Source organism: Alligator mississippiensis, chromosome 3, assembly GCF_030867095.1.
Source record: "Alligator mississippiensis isolate rAllMis1 chromosome 3, rAllMis1, whole genome shotgun sequence".
NCBI classification, from domain to species: domain Eukaryota; kingdom Metazoa; phylum Chordata; order Crocodylia; family Alligatoridae; genus Alligator; species Alligator mississippiensis.
In genome coordinates, this window is record NC_081826.1 from 46,959,977 (window position 1) to 46,977,559 (window position 17,583).

General features: G+C 42.9%; 1 protein-coding gene across 2 annotated transcripts in view; it reads right to left on the minus strand.

Moving 5' to 3' along the window:
* The window catches only part of OSGIN2 (oxidative stress induced growth inhibitor family member 2), a 43,513-nt gene extending 38,923 nt beyond the window's left edge, over nucleotides 1-4,590 (minus strand). Inside the window, exon 1 of one of the 2 annotated variants that reach the window (XM_014610192.3) lies at nucleotides 4,413-4,590. In XM_014610192.3, coding sequence (XP_014465678.2) covers nucleotides 4,413-4,531 — 119 coding nt within the window. In that variant the 5' untranslated portion in view covers nucleotides 4,532-4,590. Of the gene's footprint in view, nucleotides 1-4,060; nucleotides 4,374-4,412 lie in introns of those variants that run through there. The other variant, XM_019486667.2, reaches the window with a different exon arrangement.
* Between the last annotated feature and the right edge of the window lie 12,993 nt (nucleotides 4,591-17,583).

The following is a 17,583-nucleotide window of genomic DNA, read 5'->3' on the forward strand; positions in this document are numbered from 1 at the left end:
TATTCAAATCATAAGGCCAGCTACATGCTTCAATATGTGCATGAGTGTTTTCAGGATTGGGGCCATGAAGTTTAGATCCAAATCCAAGTCGCACACATTCCTAAGGTACTGAATTAGGGCATAAACTATTAACTCTTGTACCACTAAGGAGAGCCACTCTCCACCTGATTTCTTCAGCAGAGAAACTAAAAGCAAGATTAGAAGCACATCCAAAACATTTTGGAAAAGAAGCAATAAGTAGTAGCATGCAGATTGTATTTCACTTGGATTGAAGTGCAAAAAACAAACTAGCTTTACCACACCCTTCCTGCAATACCATAATGCTATAGTGCTTGATTTGCAAATCCTGCAAGAAGCATCAGTCAAGAGAAAAATCTTTCCGGATACCTTTTTAAAAACGATATGAATACTTTTTCTCCTTTAAAATTTCATAAAACTTTCATAAGAGGAAAAAAAATTAACTAAGAATTAAAAATTAACTGGTTCTCTCTCTTTAAATGCAAATAAAGTATCCTCTCCTATGTTCCAAGTACAGCATGTTAAAAGTAATAATATATAAAGAATGAGGCACATGTATATGTTTGTATGAAGTGCAGAATAAGACAAACATTCTTTGCTAAAATTCAGATGTATGCATTGCATCAGATGGTCCAAAGTTTTAAAATTCCCCATCAAAAGGGCAATAATGTTCTTAGTGAAGTGCCTTCTTTCGAATAGTCTGGAGCACTATTGTCATTGTGCTTTATATTGTAAACTACTTGAAATGTTTTTTCTTTTTGGTTCTGTATCCTTCCAGAAACAGAGCAATACATTAACACAGAAATAAAAGCATTGCTCTCTAATTTTAAGTATTTAGAGTACGTAACTAAGTACAGCTTCTGTGGGGTAAAAATTAATTCTGTGCGAAGAATGTAGGACAAAATAGCTGACCGTCAGAAGCCATAAGAAGGTGAAAAAAACAAACAACACAATCAACGCAACACTTAATTTCACACCCCATCTAAATACTACTCATCAAATCTCTCTAACCTCATGCAACTCCCATGACCAACATTACATACATCTCCATCCTGAACAAAAGGGGATTGAGGATACAGAGGTGTCCACATGAGGAGGGAGGCAAGCGCAATCCGTGGGGGTTGCTGGGTCTGGGGCGGTTGGGTGGGATAATGGAGCTTGTGGGAACCAGGAGCTATTTTTGGTCCCACAACAAATTTACATCCCCATCCCTCCTGCCCCTCCCTGCACTGAGACTTACTGGTTCGGGTCCTGGCACCAGCAAACACTGATAAATCTGGCATTTGGAGCAGTGTGCAGGATGGGGGCAAAAATAGCCCAGTACCAGGCAGAAGGGGTCTGAAAAGCATAGGGTGCAGCTGGGCTTTCCCAGTCCGGGGGTGGTGCAGGTAACTGTACAAAAGTTCCATGCCCTGGTCTAACCTGCATCAAGCAAGTCTGATATTATATCAAACCAGGTCCATTTTAGACCAGGTTCTGCAATTTTTAGACTGGTCTATGTGCATAGAACTTCTGTATAGTTTTGGGTTTGGATTGATTTCCAATCACTGAGACCAGATCTGACTGTAAAGTCCACATCGGAGAGAATCAAGTTACATCAGGTGGCCATTCTGAACTTGATTTAACCTCCCCGCCAAATGTCTGCACTTAGCCTTAGACTTCTTATTGTTGCTTGGAGGTACCTCTCTCCACATCCTAGTCTCCCTTTTAGACCTCTGCATTGAGCAACAAAAATATGATATTGCCAGCGGACTCTCATCAAGGAATCTTTCCAGAGACCAGAAAAGCAGTAATTCTGACAGAGGGAAAATAACTGTGTCTAACTAACATTTCTGTCCATCTCTTGCCTGTGGTTTTATGCGAGAGCAGTGAAATTAGCAACAGGTAACAAAAATGATGCAAGAAAACAAAAGTAAAATGCCGGGAACAGAAAAATTAAGTTCTTCAGTTAGTAATAACACACAGAAAATTGAACTGGTTTCTGAAAAATTCTGATGTCAAGTCAATTTGAATGTAGTCTTCAGTGCAATACAATGTTAGTCCAACTTTCAAAACAAATCTCAGTGCAATCTTCACTACTACCACCAAATTCCTAAGAATAGATATAACACACGATCCGAGTCAAAAGGACAGGATAACCTAAAAGTTAAAAAAAAAAAAAAGTATAAAATTAACCAAGATTATATATAAACAATGCATCCTTGATAGAGATTTTTGGAGAGGGTGGATTTACTAAGGTAGCTATGGCTCTGCTCAGATGAATACAAAGGCAAGCTGGTAGTAGAATCGGTGCCTACCTTGTATTGTTATGGTTACACCAAAAAAAACTACCTTGCACCAATTTTAAGTCAGATAGATTAAGATCTGGTTTTGTATTCTTTGCAAATTAATACCTCTTGGTTTACTACCTTGATTTCTTTTAAGAGATCTGGATAAAAAAATGTAAAAGAAAATGTTAAAAGTAATTTAATTAAGATTTTTCCAGAACAAAGAACAGTTGTCTTAACTGGCATTAGTAAGCCTGGAAAGAAATGCAGATGGAAGATTACTCAACGGTTATAAAGTACAGGAAACATCATATTTAGGCCACTCCTTAAAACAGACAACTCCAAAGATCCCAATGCAAGTCCTTACAAATACACAGATAATACTTGTCTGCCCAAGAAGGTATAGTGGTTCTCAACCTCTTTAGACTCAATGCACCCCTTGAAAAATGCCAGCTCTCAGTTTTCACTCATTATTCAAGTACAGAAAAATATACAACACAACTTTTCCTTTGCAAAGAATTCAGAAAGACCTTAACAAGTCAAAATGTTTTAAACACGGTAGTTTCCTATTCAAAACCTCTAGATTAAATCTTGTGAAACAAGTCTGCACGCCTAATGACCGTTAACACTGCAGCACCCTGAGGCAACACCCCTGAAAGGATCTGAAGGCACCCCAGGGTACCACAGCAATTTGGTTGATAATCACTGGCTTCGTAGATCAAGACAGTTTTCCTTTTATTTATTGGGGGGGAGGGGGGGGTTGTATGTTTGTTTGTTTATTTGAACTACAAAGAAAAACCACTTATACTTGTCCCCAGATTTAAAGTTTCCATAAAATAACACTAACACACCAACAATACACACCCAAAACATCTCACTCAAAGTGCACGTTTGGTGTTTTGGTTGTTATGGGAAGGAGAAGGAAGAGATTCATCACTGTAGGACTTTGACACTCTGCTCTGAAGAAACCTGATGTGAAAACAGAGCATTAACTTAGGTTAAGATTACCTTTTTTCCCCTGTAATACTTGCAGCAGACGACAGAGGGGGGAGGGCGGGGAGAGGAAATCAGGAAAGTAAAACCAAAGTGTGTTTCTAACAGCCAGCGAGGGTTTTCATCACCTCTCTAGTCTTTCTTTGTACGTATTCAAGTAACAGGTAAAATGATATCCATCTATAGATAGATCTATCCACCAAGCCCATTTTAACCCAAAGTAACAGGTCAATTATATATTTAATATAAAAATATATAAATCATGATACACAATTTGTACCTTGGTCATCCAACATACCTTAGTTTTCTTTGGCCTCAGGTAATGAACCTTTATTCCCCGGGGGGGGGGGGGGGGATTTAGTAGAAGACAGTTATAAATAAAATATAAGAATGATAACACTGTATTATTCATGATGACGATGATGATGATAATAATATCAGGACTAATGTAATAGAATACCATTATCAATATAATCCCAGAATAATTCTATATTACATTTTATAATGATATTCTATTATAAAGTAATTCTGGGATTATATTGACAATGATATTCTATTACATTAGTCCTGATATTATTATCATCATCATCATCATGAATAATATTATAAATAAAATATAAGAATGATAACTGTCTTCTACAAACACCCCTGGACCCACAGGAATAAAAGGTTCATTTCTTTGGCCTCGGGTAAACTGAGGCATGCTGGACTACCACTTATATGTATATCATAATATTTATATCATATAATAAATAGCTATCATATAAAACACACAAACTTACCTATTTACTTAGATTAAAACGGGCTTGTTATACCATGACAATCATTATTCCTACTATTATTATTATTAATAATAAGGATGCCACCATCACGCCCGTTGCATTCCTGGAGGCCTCGTCTTCACCGGGCTTTCCCTCAGGACCGGTCCGTGCTGCCCAGCCCGGCCCGGCCCGGCCCGGCCCGGCGCGGCGCGGAGCGGAGCGGCCCGCAGGCCCGGGTGGCGGCAGCAGGCGCGGGGATGCCCAAGGTCACCGCGTGGCGCCCGCCGGCCCCGCCCGGCAGCAGCGGAGAGCGAGGCGAGGCGAGGCGCGGCGCGGCCGGGCCGGGCCGGGCAGACAACCCGCTCCCCCTCACCTGACGTGCGCGGCCAGGGCGCAGCGGCAGCACCACACGGGCATCGGGGAGCCGGCTGGGCCGCGCCGAGAGCCGGCGGATGCGGCGCTGCTGCTGCTCCGCCTCCTCCCCGCGCCCATGCGGCTGCAGGTCACAGGCTGGGGGAGGAGCTCCGCCTCGGCCCGCGGCTTCTCAGCGCCGGAGAGGCGCAGGTGGCTGCGGCCCGCCCCCGCTCCGCCGCCGCGTGGTTGCAGGAGCTGCCCCTCGCCGGCCCTGCCGCTCCCGGGCCCAGCCGGCCCCTCGAGGTGGCGGTTGCTGCAGAAGCCTCAGTGCTTGCCGGGGCCGAGCCACAGGCTAGAGCTCGCCTGGGAGCTTGTGCCGCCTCACGGGAAGGCAGGCAGGCGACGGACGGGTGAAGAACCCCCCCCCCCCCCCCCGGCCTTTTGTTTCCCGGGCCCGGTCTCAGCCTGGCACAGCAGGGGCCCAGGTGTGGAGGGAGCTGCGCTGAGGCTTCCCTGCCAGACGGAGCCGCACAGCAAGCATCCCTCCGGCCTCGCACCGGCCCCGTTTTCGACATGCACAACCCGCACAACGCATCATCCTATCTATCTATACAAGGAGCCGTGGCAAGGTTTCTTTTCTCCCCCGCTCACCCAACAGTTGGCTCCTATTGTTAAATATTAGCGTGAATCAGATACTGGATAAAGAGGTCGGCTTCCCTTCCCGAAAGGTGATGTTTTGTAAAATACTGGGGCAGGGCAGGAGGCTACTAAACATCTTTGCTTCCCCGGTAGCAAATTCCACATGGTAACCTGTATCCTCTGTTTATTCAATTTAAAAAAACCCTGTCCGATTTCTTTTTGCGCTCTCTTCCACATGATGTCCCCTAACATTTTATATATTTCAATGTTTTTTCCCCCCCTGAAACTAGAGTACACAGCTTTTACTGGCACATAACACGTGAGTTAAAGTGATGGAAGAGCGCTGTATTTTATTTACTTTTGTTATCCAAATTCGTACTACTGTACATCTCTCTGCTCCATGTTAAGTATATTTATTGCAATCCTAAGACGCTTGAGCATCACTCATACCAAAGGGTTACCAACACCCCCATGCAAGCCCTTAGAAGAAAAAAATGGCTTCCCTCCTTTATGCCCATCTTGTTCCATTGAAGTTAATGGAACCTATGAATAAAATAAGGTTATTTCCCCTTTTTGTTCTGTTGTTACCACTTTTAATCATCCTGTAATGACAGAGAAATTCCTCCATTGCACTAGCCAGTCTCTTAGAAGAGTTTTTTTTTCCTTAGTCACGTGTTAAATAAAACTTTGAAAGAGAAACAGACAAAGTTTATTAAAAGCAACAGGGACAAGACAGTCTAGTAGACCACTTCCTCAACCCCTCCCCCACCTCAGTTAGGTTTGGTAACTTGAAGCTTTGTTTTGTGTACCTCTGTTCCATAACAGATGAAAACTACTAGCCAGATCATTTAAGACTTCACAGGATTGTAGGGGGCTAGACTGGCTCAGATTATTACTTATAGGAAGCGGTAGGTTTCTCATAAGCCTTCACTAAGGATCCTCTTACCGATTACTAGGTCATGGTGATAGTACTTTGGCAGAGTTGTCTGGACTGTAAATTATCTAGACAACCTAAGGATTTCCTTAGTTAGGAACTGGCAGCAGTTTGGTAGCCCTCATCCAGTTTCTATTCAAAGTGTTGGTTAAATAGCTGGGTCTGTAGTCTCAAAAAGATGACTGAGTGCGCATGCAGACTAAAAGTTTCACTCTTACCGATTACTAGGTCATGGTGATAGTACTTTGGCAGAGTTGTCTGGACTGTAAGTTATCTAGACAACCTAAGGATTTTATTCTTTATGACTTTCAGGCAAGTGCCTTTCAAAAGGAATTTGAGAAATAGGAAACCTATATATTTTTTGGATCGATATTAAGAGCTATCTACACACACACACAAAAAGTGTCCAGATGCTCAAGTAGTGGGCACTATAGAAAACCTAAAAGCTAAGCAACACTGAAGCAGAGATGTCATGCCAGAGAAACAGATGCTACAAGAGCTTTTCCATTTTTAAGTTTCAGACAAAGAAATCTAGCAAGATATGTGAGCTTTCATAACCTAGTTTAAGGGGTTCCCCACTAAGTAAATAGAAGAGTGCAGTATTAATGGCCAGATTTCTTACCACTTCCTAAGAACTACAGACAGATGCACCAGAAACAAAGTGGTCATCTGATTCCCATATCCTCAAAATGGAGATGAGACTGCTGGCATGGTTCAGCTCCTTCCCAGGCAAAATGCAGCTTTAATCTTGTGATTGTTACAGAGCTGATGCTGCAAAAAAGATGAACAGCAAGACCTGTGACTCGCCCAGGCTACCCGATGACAGGAATTGAGCACAATCAACTTACAGTACATGCATGCACACAGATTCAGCCTGTCAGTGCCTCAAAGGCAGTGTTCATAACCTTCCCCTGCTCCCCTCCCCAGATTTGCTGGCCTAGATTACAGCTAATATTTCTTCACAATAAATTTGTTCGTACTCCTTTACTTTGCAGCAATACCTTTGAGGTTTTAGACAGAAGAATAGCCAAGTTCAGTTCCTGCAAAAGCAAGGTTAAGGGTACCACAAGCCCTCCTATATACCAAACATACTTGCTATTTACGTTTCAGATTTTCTCAAAAGAATCTTGTTGTTAATCTTTTCCCAGATACCTTAGGCAGGATGAGTGCCTAGTCAAGGAAGTAGGGGACAGACAAATTGCATTTGCAACAACAAATGGTAAGAATAGCTGTGAAAGGTGACTCTTTAATGATGACTACAAACTTTGGATTGCAGTTAAAATATCTGCTTTTCACAGAAGCAATTTATAAAAGGTTTCTCTAAAGATGCAAGCTTTTTTTAATGTTACTTGCAAGGTACAACCTGTTTATTTTACCTTGGTCACACGGTGGGGAGAGATTGGTGGGAGGGGTGGTGGTAAGACCAAGACTTGGAAGGTGGTTTGGCCAAAGTAGCAACAAGCCTAGAATTCATATGTTTTAAGATCATGAAGTTAACCCTTCCTTCCCTTACCACACACACACTTGATGTCACATTGCATTTCTTGCTCCATATCTAGTCATCAGGTTCAGGTAGTTATTAGAGGTCAGTCGTATTCCACATCTTTACATTCATGTTAATTAGCAAGCAGGTTAGTCAGAGACTCATGCTTCCTTAATACCTTTTCTAGTGCTTTAAAAACAAAAAAGCAAAAAGGAAAAACAAACACACACACACAAACAAATCAAGCATTTAGATTAGAACCAAATTATAGTTTAGAATCTAGAATCTTTATTTTTTTATCTTTATCTTCATGTCATATAGTTTCCCTGTATGTTTTATCTACAAAGCACCAATAAGGATTGGGCATACGTTTATACATTATATTGGTATATTTCATTTCTATTCTGCAGAGTTATATACCCAGTTTACTGTAACTCAAATTGAAAACAATGTAGCCATACAATGTGGTATAAATTTTGTACAGAAAATCATAGAATCATAGAAAGTTAGGGTTGGTAGGGACCTCAGGAGGTCATCTAGTCCAACCCCTTGCTCAAAGCAGAACCACCCCCCAAATAGATCATCCCAGCCAAAGCTTTGTGTAGCCAGGTTTTGAAAACCTCCAAGGATGGAGATTCTACTACCTCTCTGGGTAACCTGGTCCAGCGTTTTACTACCCTACTAGTAAGAAAATTCTTCCCAATATCTAACCTAAACTTCCCTTGCTGCAACTTGAGACCGTTGCTCTTTGTTCTGTCATCTGCCACCACCAAGAACAGTCTAGCTCCATCCTCTTTCAAACCCCACTTCAGGTAGTTGAAGGCTGCTATTAAATTACCCCTCAGTCTTCTCTTCTCTAGACTGAACAAGCCCAGTTCCCTCAGTCTTTCCTCATAAGTCATGTCCCCCAGCCCCCTCACCATTTTTGTTGCCCTCCACTAGACTCTCTCCAATTCATCCACATCCTTTCTATAGTGGGGTGCCCAAAACTGGACACAGTATTTCAACAATGGCCTCAACAGTTCTGAATAGAGGAAAATAATCAGTTCCCTTGACCTACTGGCAACACACCTACCAATGCAGCCCAGTGTGCCATTACAAGGCATACTGGACACACTGTTGGCTCATATTCAACTTATTGTCCACTGTAACCCCTAAGTTCTTTTCTACAAAACTTCTGCCCAGCCAGTCAACCCCCAGCTGGTACAAGTGCATGGGATTGTTCCATCCTAAGTGCAGGACTTTGCACTTGTCCTTGTTGAACCTCATGAGATTGCTTTTGGCCCAATCCTCCAATTTGTCTAAGTCACTCTGAATCCTAGACCTACCCTCCAGTGTATCTACTACTCCTCCCACAGCTTGGTGTCATCTGCAGACTTGTTGAGGGTCCACTCTATGCCATCCTCCTGTTGTTGATGAAGACACTGAACAAAACTGGCCCTAGTTCCGATCCCTGGGGCACTTCACTTGATATTGGGCTACAAACTAGACATCAAGCCATTGATTACTACTTTCTGAGCCTGATGCTCCAGCCAGTTTCCTATCCACCTTACAATCCATTCATCCAGCCCATACTTCCTTAGCTTGCCTGCGGGAATGCTGTTGGAGACCATATCAAAAGCCTTGCTAAAATCAAGGTATCCCACATCCATCCATCTCCCCACATCCACAGAGCCAGTCACCTCATCATAAAAGGCAATCAGGTTAGTCAGATTTAATAAATTTCATAGATTTAATAGACATTAGGGCTGAAAGGGACCTCACAAGATCATTAGGTCCAGCCCCCTGCCCAAGGGACAGGAAGTCTGCTGGGGTCAAATGATCCCAGAAAGATAGGCATCCAAGTGTGTCTTAAAGGTGTCCAGAGTATCATGTCCAGGTGTCCAGGTGTCCAGGTTGCATCACTTGTGGGGGGAGTCTATTCTAGACTCTGGGGACTTGGGCAGTAAAGAAGTTTTTTCTTATGTCCAGCCTAAAACGGTCTTCCTGGAGTTTGTGACAATTAGACCTTGTCTTCCCTTGGGGTGCTTTGGTGAACAGAAGTTCTCCCAGTTCCTGGCACACACCCCTTATATACTTATAGGCTGGCACCAACTAACCCCCTCCTCCCCCCCGAGCCTTTGTTTTTCCAGGCTGAAGAGTCCCATGTCTCTCAGCCTTTCCTCATAAGACTTGTTCTCTTGTCCTCTGATCATGCGCGTGGCTCTCCTCTGGACTCTCAAGCTTCTCCACATCCTTTCCAAACTGTGGAGCCCAGAACTGAACGCAGTACTCCAGCTGTGGCCTCACCAAGGCCTAGTAGAGTGGGAGGATGCCATCCTGGGTCTTGCTTGAGATGCATTAATCGATTCAAGCCACAGTTTTGTTTGTTGTGCCACATGTGGCATCACATTGGTGGCTCATGTTCATCTTGTGGTCAATCATGACCCCCAAGGCTCTTTCGGTTGTGGTGCTAGCAAGTGCAGCACTGCTGAGCCTATAGGTATGATGTGGATTCTTTTTCCCAAGGTGGAGCACCTTGCATTTCTCAGTTTTGAATGCCATCAGATTTTGATCTGCCCACCTTGTGAGCCTGTCCAGGTAGGCTTGAATCACCAGCCTATCTGCTAATGTGACCACACTTCACATTAGAGGATAGGATGGTGGAGTGAAAAGCTCACTGGCCAAGTTTACAGATAACACCAAGTTATGGGGCAGTGTGGTCATGTTAGAAGATAGGTTGAAGATACAGGCAGACCTGGACAGGCTCGAGAATTGGGCAGACTGGACCCAGATGAGGTTTAACACTTCCAAGTGTAAGGAGCTCCAACTGGGGGCAAACAACCCTCAACATGCATACAGGCTCAGTGGTAACAGCTTGACTTCACCACAGTCAAAAGGGACGTACAGGTAATGATTGACCATCGTATGAATATGAGCCGTCAGTGTGTCGTGGTGGTCAGCAGAGTGGACAACACGCTGGCATGCATCAACCTATGCGTCTCATGTAAAACTAAGGAAGTGATACTCCCGCTGTACTCAGCGCTGGTGAAACTGCAGTTGGAGTAGTGCATCCAGTTCTGGGCATCGCACTTCAATAAGGACATGGAAAAACTTGAGAGGGTCCAGAAAAGAGCTACCCATATGATCAGGCATTTGCAAGGCAAGCCATGTGAGGAAAGGCTGAGGGACCTGGGCCTCTTTAGCCTAAAGAAGAGAAGGTTGAGATGGGACTTGATAGTGGCTTACCACTATATCAGAGGAGTGCATCAGGAGCTCAGTGAACAACTGTTCAGTAGGGCACCCCTGGGGAAGACCAGGACCAATGGATATAAACTTCTGGAAGGCCGCTTCAGGCTTAATACCAGGAAAAACTCCTTCACAGTCAGGGTGTCCAGACTGTGGAATAAACTCCCTCCAGAGGAGTGCAATCACCTACCCTGGAGGTTTTCAAGAGGAGACTAGACAGTCACCTTGTTGGTGTCACCTAACCCCAGTTGTCTTCCTGCCAAGAGTGGAGGGGCTGGACCCGATGATCTGCAAGGTCCCTTCCAGCCCCTAATAATCTATGAATCTATGAGTATGTTAATGTAGGTGAGAAAGCTATGCAACCAATCCCTTGTTACCTTTCACATCCCTTGCTAGCTACAACTCCAATTGTGCTCTGGTCTTCCTGACTTCATGCCCAAGCAATGCTCTTATACTCTTCCCTAGTTATTTGTCCAACTTTCCACTTCTTATAAATTTTCTTTTTGTGATTTAGCTTCCTGTAGAGTTTCCTGCTAAGCCAAGCTGGTCTTCTGCCATACCTGCTAGTCTTCCGGCACATTGAAATAGTTTGTTCCCATACTCTCAGTAAGGTTTCTTTGAAATACAGCCAGATTTCCTGGACTCTTCTCTCCCTCACTCTGACTTCCCAGGGGATCCTGCCCATGGGTTCCCTGAGCAAGTAGAAGCCTGCTTTTCTGAAGTCCAGGGTCCTTACTCTGCTGTGTCAGAACCCATTAGTAGCTGGATGCCTATGGCACAGTGGAATCTCCCGCCACAGTGGAATCTCCCGCCACAGTGGAAAATCCCGCTGTCAATCATTCTGCTGTCAATCATTCTGAATGCTATGGCACAGTGGAAAATTCCGCTGGTGGCAGTAACTAGGTCACGGTGGAAAATTCCGCTATGTCAGAACCCAGTAACTATATGCCACAGTAGTGGAAAATTACAGCTTAGAAAAAGTTCCTGCCAACTTTATGCAAACACGCACACCACCATTGGCCGGTTCCAAATTATTCATACTTGGTGACTAGCAATTGGCTTGCTAGCCATATAAAAGTTAAAGCAGTTTCCGCCCACGTTGGAGAACTCTGGACACAACCTGGAGTAAACTTGGCGGACTGATCACCCACCAACGACTCCCCGTCACCGACCTGCCCGACGTATCCCCTTCCTTGTGCACTCGGTAATTCATTTATGGAATGTCTTCTCTCGCTTCAAGGGCTCTTGCTACATTTCTCTCGCTTTGTTTGTAACTCATTTGTAACTGCAATTAAGCCAGTTCTTCCTGCGCTGCACACATCAGTAGCGTAAGTAAACAACCTTGTTGCAACCAATACGCATCCGTGCCTAATTCCGCTCCATCGGTCAAAAGTACCTGCCTGCCGTTTTGGGCTACTGGCCACAGCCTGGCCTGCCACTCGACCGCCACATGCTGCTCTCCATCCTTCCTTTCCTCAGGATCCTGAACGCAATCATTTCGTGGTCAGTGATGCCCAAGTTGCCATCCACTACTACATTCCCTACCAATTCTTCCCTGTTTGTGAGTAGCAGGTTAAAAAGAGCATGGCCCCTAGTTGGCCACTCCAGCACTTGCACCAGGAAGCTGTCCCCAATACTCTTCAAAAACTTCCCAGATTGCCTACACACTGCTATATTCCCCTTGCAGCAAGTGTCAGGAGGATTGAAGTCCCCCATGAGAACCAGGGCCTATGATCAGGAAATTTCCACTAGCTGTTTGAAGAAAGCCTCATCCACCACTTCTTCCTGGTCTGGTGGTCTATAGCAGACCCCAACCATGACGTCACCCTTGTTGTTCTCCTCTCTGACTCTAACCCAGAGACTCTCAACATCCCTATCTATAAATACATGAGTTATATAACAGAACTTTAGCATAGCTGCCTGCTGAGCCAATCAATTGAGAATCTTCTTTGGTATAGTTGTGACAATCACTTCTTTGAAAATATGTTGTGCTTATTTTTTGATTTCTCCAATTGCTGAAAACAGCGGATTACTCTCCATGTTGACACGCAGAGATCAATACATCTTCGTATTCTAGATTACTTTTTTGTTATTTTAAGGAAAATGACAAAGAAGGACCACAATCTTTGCAGGACAGAGAGAGATTCACTCTTATACATTCTGTATCTGAACTGAATCACAAATGGTGCATACAGGCATTCAGGAAGGTTAGGGGCAGGCTAGATTATGTTAAAAATGGCCACCCAATCTAACTTAGTTTGCCCAGGTACAGACCTTATACTGGTTAGGTCGATCTAAATGTGAACTATTTAGAAACTCAGGACAGTTAGATCTATCTAAAAATGACTGACCCAATGTAAGTTAACCCTACCTCTGAGGCACAACTAACTTAGATCAGGTTGGCCATTTTTAGCTCAGTCTAAATGTCCTGAACTTCTGTACTGTTTCCAGCACAGTTCCAGGGCTGCCCCCAGTCCAGGGGCTACACTTTTCCTTACCCCTCTGCCCCCCACAGCAGAGACAGGGTTGTGAGAGAAGGAAACAAATGAGGTGTCAAGACTGGCAGCTATGATGAAGCAAAGGGAATGGGGAATAATGCAAAAAGGTATAAAGCGGGCAGAATCATGAAGGGCCTTGAAAATAAAGACAAGAAGTTCAAATATGATACAGCACATATTAAATTACATCTTACAGTATATTGAATCATGACATAATGCAAACACTTCCCTTGTATTGATTCTCCCATCCATACAAATCACAGCTTTCAAGATTATCTTCATTATACTGCTATGTCACACACATTCTTTTGAATTGCCCATTTGTGTACTGAACAGGGGGAAAAAAGAAAGAAACCCCCCAACCAGTGCTGGTTAGGTGATATGGCACTCAGCAATAGCTTTTTAAAATATTTTTTATGAAAAAAGAAAGTCCTTTCAGATCATTTGAAATGATCAAGATGTACAGTATACCCACAGTATTTTGCCAGTACATTTATCTTCCCTTCCCCTTCTTATTATTTGCCAGACTCCTTTGTAGCATCTTATTTCAAATAAAGTTGAAGCAAGACTAAAATTGGAGCAAGGACCACATCTATGTATGTATTTGTACAGATTCATACAGAGTGAATTTTCATTAAGAATGTGACTTTTGGGAACTTGCCGCAATACAAATAGAGTAGTAAATAAAGATAGACTTGAATTGACAATAAAATATATGACTATAAATACTTATTAGCCAATTGTCCTTTTTACTAATCATTGCATCTACCCAGTGGAAATAAAGAAGTAGGAAAATATTTAATATATTTAACTTAATAGTGATCTAAATGTATATGGAAATTAAATTATAATCACTATTAAACTAATGCACTTTTCATGCTTCTATCTCCTCATGAAAAGTGATCTCAAAACTAAGACAAAGCTGAGGTTTTAAATTGGCCCTCTTATTCCTTACACCTAAACATTAACAACTGAGAGTGACAAATGAAAGTTCCTGTATTTATGTCACCAAACAAGAGATAGGATCAATGAAATTAAATTAAGGGTAAATATTTCTACATTACCCAAAGATTTAAAATTCTCCCCCCTCTTTTCTCCCCCCCAGCATAGATATCAAGAGGATCTTTAGGGGTTTTAAAAAGTAATAGTATCAATCTGACAGTTTGATTATTCCAGACACCTGTAATTCCTAAGTGGTAGTGACATACCTCTGGTTGGATTCTGCTGCTCTGTACAGTCATTACTATTATTAGTAACCATTACATTATTTGTAACCATTACATTATACCAAGTATATTAGGAGCATTATGAACAAATAAAACAGACATGTTCCTTGCTGCCAAGTCTAACTATAACATATTAAGTAAAACCAACAAAAAGTTGGGGAGTTGGGTAAGAAACCTATAAAGGTTACAGCAAGAACATGTGGTAATTCAAATTGGTTGTGAGCATATGTTTGCATTTTAACAACACATGCTTTTCTAAATGACCCCTATATTGCTTAAATCTTGGGGAAAAAAGTGATAGGAGTTACAGCTATATAGTAACTACAATAACAAGTCCCTGTGTAAAATTGCCTGGGGGGCATGCAGTAGCAGTGGTTAAAGTATCTTGTTATCACTCCAGAGCCATGAGTTTAAAGTCTCATTCTGGATTCATGGCAAAAGTTGACCCAGCTCAATCAAGCCCTAAATAGATACCTTGTTATTCAGGCAGGGGAACCAAAGGAAGTGGGACATGATGCTCATCTTTTCACTCCTTCTCTGCTATTTGCTTGAGAAGTTGCTGTGCCTTATTCATGCACAGCTGGGAGGACCTTTGACCTTCTGTGTAATAGCATATGCTTTTTATAGCTTATTATTTTGTTTTGCTTCTTCCCATTTGCCATGTCCTACTTTTGTTGATCTGGCTATGCAGCAAGTCACCCCTATTCTTACAGATGTTAGAGGAAAGAGGTAGTGGGATTTGACATGGACTGATATGCTGGACAATATTTCTGTTAAGTAAGTTTTGTCCTATGATTATGCCAATAAAAAATACATCCTTTGTATGCTTTGCACAATGCTTTGCAACTCACTAATGCAAAGCACTTGGAACAGTGAGTAGGCATTCAAAAAATAATTTGAGAAAAGACAGAAAAATAAATAAATACTTTCTGTGTGCTTTCTGAGCTAAGAATAAATGGATTATTCCACAGTCCACTAGGGTACAGTTTATCCCTTTTTTTGTCTGTATATGTGCTTGATTTCCTGGCACATGTGTTAGAGGATTATTAGCTTGAATATCTGATTGTTCCTTTCTCATTGCTACAAATAGAATGGCAGTGTGTATTAGTTTGCAATGCAATCCCTGTGGGATGTGCTGTGTTCAGTGGATTCCTATGCAGTTGTTCATCTTTACACTGTATTAGAGATAAAAGATGATGTATTGTGACTTTAAGGCTTCAGATTTTTTAGAATAAGTACAGACTTTTTCAGTATGAAAAATTAGGGGTCACAGTGTCCTCTCAGTTACAGCTGATTCAACTTTATTCACTAGGAAATTGTAAATCAAAGCAAAACTGGGATTCAAGCTGTCACTGTCTCATTTTCCTCCCTTGACCAATATGAACAATATTCCATCAAGCCCCTAAACTGTCAGTCCTTCAAAAGGACAATCCTCCTATCTGGTTTTTTGGTTTTTATCATTTGATGCATTTTAGCAGAGGTGATTTTGTTCATGCAACACTACATGCTAATGGTCAGTATATTTCAAGAAAGTGTCTTCTGTTCTACCTTCAGTTCCAAAACAAACTCTATCAAATTACTTAAACTAATATTGTCATAACACAGGGGTGGGCAATTATTTGGGCTGAAGGGACATTTAGGGAGTTTTGGTGAGCTGTTCTGTGCCAGGTCAGCACCACCCCTGCTCTTCCCCACCCACAACAGCTCACCAAAATTCCCTAAGTAATTAATTACTAGACTGGTCCAGAGGTGCTGGACAGAGTGGGCTGGCAGGGTCACCATGAAGACTGGACCAGGATCCTTGTGGGCAGAGTGTGCTCAGCTGGATGGGTGGGATGGGGCCATGTGTGGGTGGGGAGCAAGATGGGTGGGCAGGGGCTGGGGCTGGTATTGCGGAGTGGTAACAGTGGGGGGCTGGGACAGAACCACGATTCACTCCCTACATGACACATCATGACCAGCCTGATGCAGGATGGGGACAGAGTGCACACCTGTGACCCAGCTCCCATTGCCCTTGCCCCGACAGGCGTGTGCCCGCAGCCCCAGTACAGCATGGCTACGGAGTGGCACGGCCTGCCAGTGCTGGAAGCCCTGACAGAGCATGACCAGATTAGGCTGCCCTGCACTGCCGGGCCAGCCACCATGCCTGGGGGGATGGCTCACATGGTGTTGGGGGAGGGAGGCTCTGTTGTTCCTCTACCCTTTCCCTGCCTGATCATCTGACAGCTGCAGGCAGGAGCCACAGCTCAGAGCCACATGGCTGTTCATCTCACAGGGAACTGAGGGAAGGGGTTGGAAGAACTGAGCCCCTTGCTGTGCTGACTTAGCCTGGTCCCCTACAGATCCAAGCAAGCAAGCTGGGGAGGACAAGCAAGCTCCATTTCCCCACTCCCCACCCCCAGTTCCCAGTGTGGCAGATAGCTATGCAGCTCAAACCTGTGGCTCCTGCCTGCAACTGTCAGGCAGTCAGTACCATGCAGCCAGTGTAGTCATCCTATTCATTTGAAGTAGTGTAACAAAATAAGTATTTGGGACAATATTTTTGCCCTTGCACCTGTGCAGATACACCAACTTCAGCATCATTGCATAAGAGCAAGGAGGAGTGAAATTTGGCCCATGATTGGAAATGACCCTTAATTTGCACAATTATGTGCCTTAGTTATTCTAATACTGAGTTGTTTTGAGCTCAGTGCACAGTAATACATTATATAGGTCACTGTATGCAGTAAAAAAACATTGTATTACTGAAACAACAGGCAAAAAAACTGATTGATAATGGCTTTATTCAACCCTGATGGAAATGTAAAGTCTAGTAACAATAAAGGCTTAACTGTTCTACTGCCAGCCAAATGGCTCCTGCTTATTCAGAAAACAACTGAAAGCATTTAGCTTTTCAAGGAGAATCATTTTTTAAAAAAACAAAATATACAGATAAGAGTGCAACTCAGGAATGTAGGTAGAAAGCACACAAAGGTTTGAAAACAGACTCTATTTTCAGGTCATGATTTCAGGTCATTAGTGGAATGTCAGAATGCAAATTCTTTTCCCCCTTAGCACATTTTGAATATTACTTACTATGACATTTGATTTTGTTTGTGGATAATTGGATGAGATGATAAATAGACTGACTTCTTCCTAGTCTCAGAAGACTTGATAATCTTTAAATACTGCTTATTCTTGCT